We start from the raw sequence: 12192 nt of genomic DNA, 5'->3' as shown, positions 1-12192 counted from the left end.
TTCTGCTGCTTTCTTCAAACAAATATACACCCTCGAGCATTTATGAAGGTTTATACATAAGTTACCTGGGTTTTTAATAAAACAATATTTAGAGACTATAGTAGATGGTAGATATTTTGATTGCTAGGAAAGGTAAAAGTTAACAGGGTATATTACAGATTTTGAGGCTTATGCTCAAGTTTACACTGTTTACAAACGACATCAAAGTATAGATGAGAGATTAAATATTAAACCACTTCCACGTTTTTGAGATCCACCAATTTCAAGGTCATCCCAAGAAGTTAGTAAAATTGCACATTGACAGCCAAGGGCCATAGATAAGCCACTTAAACAACAACAAACCCTGGAGTGCCCTTTATAAATGCTTGACACAGAAGTGCAGCTTTCCTGTGAAAGAGCATTTGAAAGCCCGTTGTCATTGCTTGAAGTTAAAGCTTTCAGAAGAAATTAAAACATGTATCCTAAAGAGCATGTGTGGCTTTAACTATTCCTAATATCTGAATCAGCCATGCTGTCCTTTTGGCAGAGCACAAACAAAACACTGGGGAGTTCTTGCGGAGTACCAGTCTGCTGGGAGGGTACAACTGCAATGGAAATTGATACATTGTGGTAAGCTGTTGCATTAAAAATTAAACTTCAATATTAGGAATAGATAAAAGGAAAGACTTAGATCTTTTTCTCAGCTCCAAATTAAATGCCAAGCAAACAGATTTTCAAACACTAATTCTGATGTCTGAAGTTCCCAGTAAATTCAGTTTGTGTTTCGACTTTTATGCAGCCCATATGAAGTCCTTTACTGACAGATGCTTTCAGCAGCATAGTGGTTAGGGAGCTAGGTCAGGAGTTGAGGTTGCATTGCTTCTACCTGACTCATATCATTTATCTTTTTTCAAGCCAAGAGGATATTGCTGTGGATGTGCAGCAGCAGAGATTAGTGTTAAAACTGCATAAAAATATATTTTATGTCTTTGTTCTGCTCCAGAGAAGGGCAACAAAGTTGGTGAGGGGTTTGGAACACAAGCCCTATGAGGAGAGACTGAGGGAGCTGGGGTTGCTTAGCCTGGAGAAGAGAAGGCTCTCTACAACTACCTGAAGGGAGGTTGTAGCCAGGTGGGGGATGGTCTCTTCTCCCAGGCAGCCAGCACCAGAACGAGAGGACACGGTCTCAAGCTGTGCCAGGGGAGGTTTACTGGGGAGGTTTAGGCTGGAGGTTAGGAAGAAATTCTACAGAGAGAGAGTGATTGCCCAGGGAGGTGGTGGAGTCACCGTCATTGGAGGTGTTTAGGAGGAGACTTGATAGGATGCTTGGTTGCATGGTTTAGTCGATTAGGTGGGTTGGATGATAGGTTGGACCTGATGTTCTCAAAGGTCTCTTTCAACCTGGTTCTGTTCTATTCTGTTCTGTTCTGTTCTGTTCTGTTCTATTTCCTCTTCTGTCTGAGCTGGAATATTGTATTGATGCTGTTCAGTTAAAGCTGCAACTGAATGTGTATTCTAAGAGGAAGATCTGAACCTTGTTGCTGTAAAACCAGGGCAATGCTGTTTCATCTGGGATTGGTTTCATTAACCTCTTGAGGGGACCTCAGCTTGGGTGATGTTACCACACCATGGAGATCAGGAGGAAGCTGCCACTGGTGGACAAGAAGCTCAACATGAACTCTCAATGTGCACTTGCAGCCCAGAAAGCCAATCAGATCTTGGGCTGCATCAAGAGAAGTGTGGCCAGCAGGTTAAGGGAGGTGATCCTCCCCCTCTACTCAGCTCTGGTGAGACCCCACCTGGAGTACTGCATCCAGTTCTGGAGCCCCTATTACAAGAGGGATATGGATGTGTTGGAACATGTCCAGAGAAGGGCCATGATGATCAGAGGGCTGGAGCACCTCTCCTATAAGGACAGACTGAAAGAGTTGGGGCTGTTCAGTCTGTTGAAAAGAAGGCTCCGAGGTGTCCTTATTGTGGCCTTCCAGTATCTGAAAGAGGCTTACAAGAAGACTGGGGAGGGACTTCTTAGGATCTCAGGTAGTGATAGGACTAGGGGGAATGGAATGAAGCTGGAGGTGGGGAGATTCAGGCTGGATGTGAGGAGGAAGTTCTTCACCATGAGAGTGGTGAAGCCCTGGAATGGGTTGTCCAGGGAGGTGGTTGAGGCCCCATCCCTGGAGGTTTTTAAGACCAGGCTGGATGAGGCTCTGGCCAGCCTGATCTAGTGTGAGGTGTCCCTGCCCATGGCAGGGAACTAGCTGATCCTTGTGGTCCCTTCCAACCCTGACTGATTCTATGATTCTTATTAGTTCACATTATACTTACTTATGTGGTAATTCTTGAGCTAATTCAGTCATAGTTCCAAACATAATGGTTTAAAAGATTGTGATACTTTTGCTGGTAGAAAGGAATTTTCCGTATAGTAATTTACTTCAATGAACATTTGTGTGTGACTAATAAACATCCTGGTCATGTTTATTAGAACTGTAAGTGCTTTAAAAGCCTAGTTTGTGAGTATGATGTGGAATCTGAGTGTTAATTTCTTCCCATTTCCTGTTAGTTCTACCAGCCTGACACATCATGGCTTTGCTATAAGATGCCTGAAAAGGAGCTTGTTTTGTTGGCTCTGAAACTGCATCCCTTTCCTTTCATTACTTTGCTTAATCAAAATGTTTTCTTAAACTATGCTGGATGGAAATGTAACCAGTAACTGCTGCTTCCTAATTAAATCGCAATTCTTTTGGCCCTCTTACTGTGTCATTCCTCCCCTACTAAATAATGGTATGGCTAGTTCTTCACTGAAGTAATAACTCTGTGTTTTGAATAATCCAGGGATGTAGTAGGTTCATTTCAAAATCAATCCATAAACCAGAATTAAATCCTAGATTTGGGAGAGGATGTCTGTAAATGCTCAAAATGCTACTTTTCCCAGTGTATAATAGAGGATGTCAGGTAATTCCTTCTTAAATCACATTAATGGCTCTTGAATAGCTCTCTTCACCTTAGACTGCTATAAACTGTTATGAGCTGTGGTTTAATGTTTGGGCACAGGGTCACAAATGCTTTTCACAATATTTGAAAATCCATCTTCTTCCTCGGAGTCTCCTCTGTCCAAGCAGCTCTGCAGGCCTTGAGCTGCACAAGACTTGAGCAAGAAAGCTAAGGGGAAAAGACACTTGTCAAAATCAATTATTAATGCAGTGCTCTACAAGTCTAGATTCCAGTTCCTGTGTGTTGGCTGCTTTGTGGAATTTGGGCTTTGTTGGGGTTGAAAAATGGCTTTCCTCTCACTTATTTTCCATCTTTTAGGTTTGGATCAATCTCAGTGCTTGAGTTTACACTAACTGAAGTTCAACTTGCTGGCAAGACAGCTATATGCTGAGAGTGCCTCCTTTTAAGAAGGTACTCAACTTTCAGTTGTGACCCATCAAAAATGCCTGGTATTTCAGCCCTGACCTGAATGTTGTCTGGTGGGTAGTGCCACTTGGAAATGCTTCTGCCACGGCAGCTGAGCAGCGTGGTTGCTCCCTGAAAGGATTTGGCCACTCAAGGAAGCAGATGATGCATTTTAAGGAGCTTTTGTACCAAAAGGTGGGAATCAGGCAAGCTGAGACTCTATACCGGAAGCAGCTTTTAAAACAGCTTGAGTTATTTATTTCCTCCCTGTTTAGTGCCCTCTTCACTATCCATTCAACTCAGAGGTTCTAAAGAGAAAAAAAAAAAGAAAAAAGAAACAAAAAGGAACAGAAAAAAATAGGAAAGTCGTCAGTCTGCAAATGTTATCTGCATAGGGACAGAGCTGCTATCAATCTTGCTGACTGGAAAAGAAAAAACACCTCCAATATTTCTTGAACTGAGGGCTGGCATTACTCCTGTGGCACTTGGCATGCCATCAGCATGGCACCTGAGGCTCCCACCTTGCTCAAGTCCATCAGTTTCGAGGCTGGGAATTAAATTCTATGCAAATATTTTGGATGAGCTGATTAACAAAGCGGTAGAGGTTGTCAAAGTCATCCACGAAAAAGGAGTGCTCCTTATCCGGGTCTGTCGCGATGGCTTCCAGTTCATCTTGGGCTGCCCAAGCAACGCCAACAGAGTAAGTTATAACTCCTGGAAAGAAACTTAGAGTTTAGAAGGAGCATAAAGGTTGTCATTGCATTAAATTTGATTTGAGGTCAGTACTGCAAATGTAGTTGCCAGGCCACAAAAATAGGAGCTATGAGTTACAGTGTGCTCTCTCTGTATAAAAATGATATTCTGAAGTTGAAGGGAAGGTCTAGTTTGTGCTTTGGAAATACCTTTTGCCAAGAGCAAAACAACAGTAAAGCTTCTGCTCTAGGTCTGAACCACAAGTTCTTGTTTCAATGCAAGTATCTTCCCATCTATGGGTAGATGCAGATTGGATGTTAGGATGAAGTTCTTCACCATGAGGCTGGTGAGACACTGGAACAGGTTGTCCAGGGAGGTAGTAGAAGCCCCATCCCTGGAGGTTTTTAAGGCCAGGCTGGATGTGGCTCTGAGCAACCTGATCTAGTGTGAGGTGTCCCTGCCCATGGCAGGGGGGTTGGAACTAGATGATCCTTGAGGTCCCTTCCAACCCTAACAATTTTATGATTCTATAGTTATGTTGGAAGATGTATGACTATCTTGACTGGAAAGCCAAAGGAGGCTTCATGTGTTACTAAGACAGTAGAAATCCCCTGAGATCTCCTAGACATAGCTGCATTTTGCTAGATTTATGTGATCTTTAAAAAAAATATTTAAAATGTTAAGGTCCTTATTCAGCTGTTTAGCAGGTGCTTGTCTTGTTAGACTGCAGTGAGAGCCCCAGCGTGAGGTGCTACTCTTCCTTCCTAAAGTTTTATCCAGTGCCTTCAAATTGCGGCAAACTGCATTTCTCTGAGCTGGGTAAAAGCTGAGGCATGTAGGGAAGCAGAGAGCAATAGAAGAGCTTACCGTTTTGGTGAGCTGCCATGGCTGGCATTCTGACATCATCGTAAGACCTGCCATCTGTAATGAGAATCATGATCTTTCTTTTGTTGGGTTTGGATTTGCTAAACAGCTGCTCTGAGGCGTAGCTGATTGCTGCTCCGGTGCTGGTCCCACCGCTCCAGTAACTGATCCTTTTAATAGCGCTCAGCACATCCTGCTTTGTGCTGTACTTGTCAAAGCTGAACTCGAGCCTTTGCTCATAGGTGTACTGAACAGCTCCGATGCGGGTGTCAGTGTCCGAAATCTCAAACTCCTTGCTGATGTTGGCTACAAACTGGAGGACAGTGCGGAAGTTGCCGGTGCCAACGCTGCTGGAGCCGTCGATGACGAAGCCGATGTCGGCGGAGTTGAGGCACGTCTTGCTGCACACCAGCCGCTCGGTGTCACACACCCGCTTCACCAGGGGCTGCACCACCTTGTGTAGGCTGAACCAGCTGGGCACGTTGATGGCGTAGAAACCATTTGTCCTGCACACTGCCTGCAAGACAACACAAGGATGAATGAAATGGGAATTCAGTCTGCCTGTTTCAGCTGGGATATGTAGCTGAACTGTAAACACAGGCTCCTGGAAAGAGCAGTGCTGGAGTCTGAAGTGGCCTCTCCACAGTCACCATCTGCTTCCCCGGGGAAATGATGTCAATGTGGCATCACAGATGCTTGTGTAACCAGACCATTTTTCCTTGCCTTTTTTTGAAAAAGCTGTGGGATTGAGCTGATGTTATAGTAGTCAAAAAAATGTAAGAAGCAAGTTTGCCACCTGCCAGGCTTTTGTAGATGAATCATAGAATCACCTGGGTAGGAAGGGAATTCTAAAGGTCATCTAGTCCAACCCCTCTGCAGTGAGCAGGGACATCCTCAGCTAGATCAGGTTGCCCAGAGCCCCACTGAGCTTCACCTTGAATATCTCCAGAGATGGGGCCCCAACTGTCTCTCTGGGCAACCTGTTCCAGTGCTCAACCACCCTCGTTATAAAGAATTTTCTCCTAACATCCAATCTAAATCTGCTCTTCTCTAATTTAGAACCATTGCCCCTCATCCTATCACTGCAGGCCTTTGTGAACCAGTCCCTCTCCAGCCTTCTTGCAGGACCCCTTCAGGTACTGGAAGGTGGCAATTAGGTCTCCCCAGAGCCTTCTCCTCTCCAGGCTGAACAACCCCAGCTCCCTCAGCCTGTCCTTGTAGCAGAGGTGCTCCAACCCCCTGATCATTTTCATGGCCCTCTTCTGGACCCACTCCATCAGGCCTATGTCCTTCCTGCATCAAGGGCTTCAGAGCTGGATGTGGTACTCCAGGTGCAGTATTACCAGAACAGAGTGGCAGAATCACCTCTCTGGATCTGCTGGTTGTACTTCTTTTGATGCAGCCCAGGATGTGACTGTATGCAGAAAAAGCATCCAAATGACAAAGCTGCTGTTAATGTCACTCCAGTGGGCATTATGTGAGCCTGTGTGTTTGCCAGGTGACAGCCTCAGCTCCCATCATTCAGGGCATCAAGGAAAGTTTTGCTTGTTGACAAACCCTATTACCTTGAATTAAAGCCTGGGATGGAAGCTGGCTTATCCTTGGATCATAGCCTTCCAAGCAGAAAAAAATACATGCAATTTTGATGAAAATGCAAAAAGCCTGTAATGATTCCCTGTTGTGGTGGCTCTGCCTAATAGTAATTTTTTTTTTAATTGTTATTTTATATAACTGAATACTTGCATGGTAGCAGATCTGTGGGAGGCTTCTGTAGGGTTGGTGGAAGTGAGGTGAACATGGGTAGGAAGTTGGGGTAGCACAAAAGACGCAGTGGGAGAAGTCAAGTCTGTGGGAAGGAATGTTTGGGACAAGCTGCATCAAATGGTCCTTAGATTTAGTGTCTCTTAAATGCTAATGACTGGTGTCTCTGGGTAAGAATATTTTGTCCAGCCATCAATTTTGTGTGTGAGTGTTTTAAAAGACCAAGTCACCGTTTCTTGGTGCTTAGTCCTGACTTGCAGAAAGCCCAGCAGCTCCAAGGGACTTAAAATTCCCTCCAATCTGGGCTTCCCACCATGGCCTACTCTGATTTGTTCTTACCATCATGCTTCTATTTTAGTGTTATGATGCAGCAGTATGAACTTATTGTTCTCTCTTCACGTTCCTATTCTAAGCCTACTCTACTCTTACTTCTGCCCCATCCCTGGCAGGTTTGCAGGGACTCTGTAGCTTTGCCCTTCTACAAACACTAAATGCAAATGAGACTCAATGAAATATTGACAAAAGACAGCACAGCTCTCTGGAGCAACTCTGAGACTCGTGGGAGATTATTTCATGGCAGTGGCATGGCTCAGATGGGAATCTGTTTTCTGAAAATACCAGATAACTCGACCCTGCTTCCTGAGCCCAGCCTGGTCAGGCAACCTGGTAGATACTGCCTGCCATAAATGGGTGCCTGCTTGCTCTGAAGCACTCTTGAGCAGGCATCTACTGTTAGTGCCAAACATAAACTGTTCAAGGCTTGTGTTTTCTTTTCTTGTAACACATGGCAGGGATTTACTATTTTTCCAAGAGCTGCAGTGAAGTCCATAGCAGCAGAAACAAGCTACAGAAAAATGACCCACATCAGATCAACAGTGGAAGCAAAATGCTTGAGTTGTCCAGTATGGGTGTACAGCTAGGATATGCCTGGGTTGGGAGGGTCCCAACATTTGCATGTTTGGGACCTTTTTTATGAATGCAGCACTGGCATTAGGCTGTCAGGGATCCTCAGCATTTTCTGGGCAGGAGATGCATAGCAGGCGGCTTGTGGAAAGTTCAGGCTGCTGCTGTGCTTTGTCACGTTACTGTATATTTGGAAAAACCCTCATGTCAGCATGACTGCAAGTTTGTGCCAGTGTTTAGGCAGTAAAAAAGCCACTAGCTCCATAAATCATAACTTTGCTGACTTCATCCCATTTCTGACTTCAGTATTGCTGCCTGGCTCTTTGTATGGGAGACCTCAAAACAGTATAAGCAGGACAATAAATAACTGTAAGTGGTAAGAAGGAAAGGGAAATGCTCTGAATTAAATAGCTTGGGAAGTTTAGTCAGAGTCTGGGCTGGTAAATACCTTGTCCACAAACTTTGGTTCAATAACATTCTGCTTCTCACTTTCAGCAGCTGCTTCAATAGTGACAAAAAAAATGTTGATGCCTGATTCTCTGGCCAGCCTGGAGGCCTCCTCCACTCTGTCAGTTGGCCAACCATCCACCATCACTACCACGACATTGGGTGCTCCACGTCTATTTCCATTAGCATCCAAAAAGAAGTTTTTGTTAACAAATGAAAGTGCCTTCCCTGGAATCAGAAGATGAGAATGAGTTACAGGTCTGGAAGTAATTTGCATGATAATCTCATGGAACGGCAGACAGTGGGTTGATTCAAGTGTTTGGAGTGTGTGCAGTAGAGGAAGTTGCCACTTGTAGTGCCAAGTGCCTGCTTGAGCCCTGCTGTGCTGAACTACATCCAGTCCCTCCCTCTGCCCCACGGCAGCTAGGGGTGACAAGCTGGGTTAGCAAGAATCCCCATCAATGCCAGTAGGAGCTGCCCACAAGGAGAATGGTAGATCCTGTCCACTCGCAACAGAGCTACAGCACAGTGGACCAACACAGGCAGGCCACAGCAGGAGCAGTACTCTATCTGGCCCTGCCTTAGTGCTGGAGCAGCATTCAGTCACAGCCTCCATACCTGGTGAGGAGGTGTGGGCTTGGTACAGCCTTGGTACAACCTAGGTTCTGGAGCCCTCTCTTAGCTGAGGACATGCAAGCAGCCCCATTACCTACCAACATTGGAAAGTCCACCTTTTTGTGGGATTTTCTCAATGGCATCTCTTAGGTCCTTGGAGTTGGTATAAGTTTGTAAGTTAAATTCTGTGGAAGGGTCATTGCTAAAAAGAAGAAATGAGAGCAATTGTTAGCTTGTTTCACATGCAACAATGCGAAAGCTGTATGACTGGTCTGTGCTGCCTGGCTCCTGACTGCTATCTGGAGACCTTTAGCACATGTCAGCTACAGAGCTACAGCTGCCAGAGTGTGCAGTCGTGCCCCTAGGCAATGGGAGCAAGCTGCACGAGAAGCTCTTACCCATACTGAACAACGCCCATCAGAGGACCAACGCTGCCAATGCCGAGGGCCTGTACTATGTTGCTGAGGAACTGCTTCTGGAGCTGAAAGCGGCGTTTACCAATGCTCCAGCTGCCATCAATCAAAAAGGACAAATCAATCTTGCAATCTGAGAAGAGACACACAAACACAGAAAATATTTTTAGTCTTTTCTGACAGCTTGTGCTTCTTGTGAAGTGACTTGTCCTGCTGCACAAGCTCTACCAAAAAGCCTTTAACAAGGACAAGCTGGGGGCTGTTATGTCCTGCTCTTTGGTAAATATGTTCCATGGCATGATTTTGTCCCATACAATATCCAAGCCTGGCTGGGAACAAATAGGCATGAAACTGTCTCCAGAGGTCAGTCTGCAAGTATTGAGTTTGAGGGCAAGGGAGAAGATGTCAACCACACAGGAGCAAGCTGGCTCATGTTCCATGGCCTCAAAGCCACAACATAGGCTTGGCCCACTTTATTCACAGCCCAGCAGTGGTAAGAGTTTGTAAAACCAGATGTGACCCTTGGATTTTGTGTCTGGCCACCTGCAGAGCGCAGACTTCAAGGTTTCCTTGGTTACACTTTTGTGGGCTTAATTGGTATAGTAAATGTAATAGGAACAGCTCTTCACATATGGTGTTAATGCCGGTCAGAGGGGAGAGAGCACCCCATCAGTTCACTAAACACGTGATGCCCAGGGTGTGCCTGGGGCAAAGGACATTGTGGGGTTTTTTCAAGGATCTGTTGATGACAGTCCTGGCAACTCTGTACTTTTAAATGATAATTGTTAGGCAACTTCGTTCTGGGCTGGAGCTAACATTGGGGATAATGATTTCACTTGGTATGTTCAGACTGAGGGAGGGCTCTTTTCATATGTAGCTGTAGACAGGCACCACAGTGCAGTTGTTTGTTGCCTCTCTGGGATGAAAGCAATTATTCTAGAAAAGCTACACCTGCACCCAGACTCTTCCACCTAGTTACACAGACAAGCTTCATCTCTGTGATTCTGCAAACGCCATCCTCATCACTGCCAGTCTGGTTTTATATCTCTGTAAGTTAGTGGTAAAACACTCAGCAGCTGGACTGCAACAGGGGTGGGATCAAAATTCAGCTTAACTAGAGTGCTAATTAACATTTTACCCCTCTGGCATCCAGGTCATCCCCATCTCTTGATTTCTTTCTGATGATGCCTCCTACCCATCAGACTTTCTAAAATAGTGTTTTAATCATTAGGTAGCCTGAAGGCTACAAAGCACCAATTGTTTTTTACGGGCTTATGCAACTGCCTCCCATCTCATTACCTTCAATTTTTTTCTCCTGTAGCTGTCTGTTTTTTCTCATTTTAATAATGCTGGATTATAGAAGCGTGACTGAGAACCGTGTTCGTTCACAGCACATCATGAGGCAAGGCCACAAACCCACAACAAATAATACCTCAATTAACGGTCAAGTTTTCCTCAATTTGCTGTCCTTCAAAGGGAGCTACACCATGCAGTCTATATGTGGAAAGCGGGGGTTTGTTAGCCAGCAGGGTCCAGGCGTGCAAAGATTTACATACACTTAAATATGGACTTCATTTCTGGGGAGGATTCAGACAGCAAGAACATTTTGGTGCTGGGGCATTAGTGGGACTCTGGAAGACCACAGGCTCTGTAGGGTGCTGAGTACTTTCTGATTTGCAGGGAGGCAAAATTTGAATTACAGCTTTTATGGTCTTAGAGGTATTAGTGGGATGAGAGTTTTGATTCTGGTGTGCCTTATCTCAGGTCAGATGCTGGATCTCTGCTTGCCTGCATCTCTGCAACACCATGCTCTGCTCTCCTGCAGTGCAGTTTGGTCTGTAGCACAAATCTTACCCTTTTCTGCCTTTTTCTGTAATATCTGTATCATTTTTAGGTGTATTTGACATTTTGATAGGGTGAAAAAATACTTTTAAGTATTAGGAGGAGTGCCTGGGAATATATAGACATGTGGCTCAGTAGCTAATGTACAGAGTTCTTGAAATCCCAGTTCCGCTAGAGACTGCATTCAGCTGCTGGAGGATGGGCAAGAGAAGACCCAGGAGCCAGTGGGAGGGTGAAGCCCACTTTTCAGGGCAGCTTTCCCTAAGGAGGCAGCAGATGACCCCATCTCTCCATTCAGAGCTTGCTTTCCCTTTCTCCTTCTACTCTGGCCCCCATCTAAAGATGAGTTAATGAGCCAATCTGCCTTTAATTATAAAGGGTTGTAGAAGTTTTGCTTTTCAGAGTAGAGGACCCTACATTTCCATCCCTGGACAGAAGGATCCCTGATGCTTGTTCTGCATCCCTTCTCCCCTTGCTGCAGCAGATGCTGGGTCCCTTTCTCAGGTGGCTTCAGTTCCTCCCACCCGCTGCTGTGGGAAGGGTGCCTGCATTCAACATATCCACAGGAGCCTGTGCTGGTCAGTAGGGCTCACTTTCCTAACCCTGGCCGCAATACATCGATTTGCTGTCCTCCACCATCAGAGTCCCTGAGTAAAGCTCTGCACTTCAGGAATGTGGAGCTGATACTGATCAGGAAGAGTTATTGGCGAGCATCCACCATCTCCCTGCTCAGGTAAGCTAAATCTTGGCTGTTATTTCCTTTTCTGTAGAAGCAAAAACCAATGGCATGTATGAGAGGGATTGGTGAAGAGCATTTGCTGCTTCTCTACAAGGGAAAAATGTGTTTGAGTTTCTCAGACCTTTTTGAAAACTTACCTTGTGCTATTTAATTTGAATGCATTCTGGCAACTTGTAATTAATAAAATGGTATCACTTAATTATGAAATTAATTCTGAAGTACATACTTGGGTTCCCCTGGGAGATGGACTCCAGTGGCTTCAGATTCAACTCTTCCTTTGAACTGAAGCCTAGGAGAGAGGAAGGAAAGGCTCCATCAGTATGTGCTTTGTGGTTTCGCTTGCTCTGGAAAGAAGCAGTCAGTGGGGTGGCTGCAGAGTCCCCCCCTGGCCTGAGGACTGACATGGGTAGGAAATGAGGATGGGGAGCACATCCTTGGAGCTTACCTTTTTCCACATGTGCTGCTTCTGGTGTGAAAAAACAGTGAAGGCATTTCTAGAAGTGGCACCAAAATCTCTTCAAGCACCAACTTTGACTG

At 45.2% G+C, this 12192-nt stretch overlaps 1 protein-coding gene across 1 annotated transcript in view; it reads right to left on the bottom strand.

Annotated features, from left to right (window-relative positions):
* Positions 1–3760: 3760 nt before the first annotated feature.
* The window catches only part of VIT (vitrin), a 34130-nt gene continuing 25698 nt past the window's right edge, over positions 3761–12192 (bottom strand). The window contains exons 13-18 of the mRNA XM_054162503.1: positions 11882–11944; positions 9060–9207; positions 8760–8863; positions 8048–8274; positions 4939–5452; positions 3761–4092 (exon numbers count right to left, since the gene is read on the bottom strand). Coding sequence (XP_054018478.1) covers positions 3914–4092; positions 4939–5452; positions 8048–8274; positions 8760–8863; positions 9060–9207; positions 11882–11944 — 1235 coding nt within the window. The 3' untranslated portion in view covers positions 3761–3913. The remainder of the gene's footprint in view (positions 4093–4938; positions 5453–8047; positions 8275–8759; positions 8864–9059; positions 9208–11881; positions 11945–12192) is intronic.

The sequence above is a fragment of the Dryobates pubescens genome, chromosome 6 (assembly GCF_014839835.1).
Source record: "Dryobates pubescens isolate bDryPub1 chromosome 6, bDryPub1.pri, whole genome shotgun sequence".
NCBI lineage: Eukaryota > Metazoa > Chordata > Aves > Piciformes > Picidae > Dryobates > Dryobates pubescens.
Note: the sequence above shows the minus strand (reverse complement) of the source record. Positions and strands in the feature narration are given on the sequence as shown.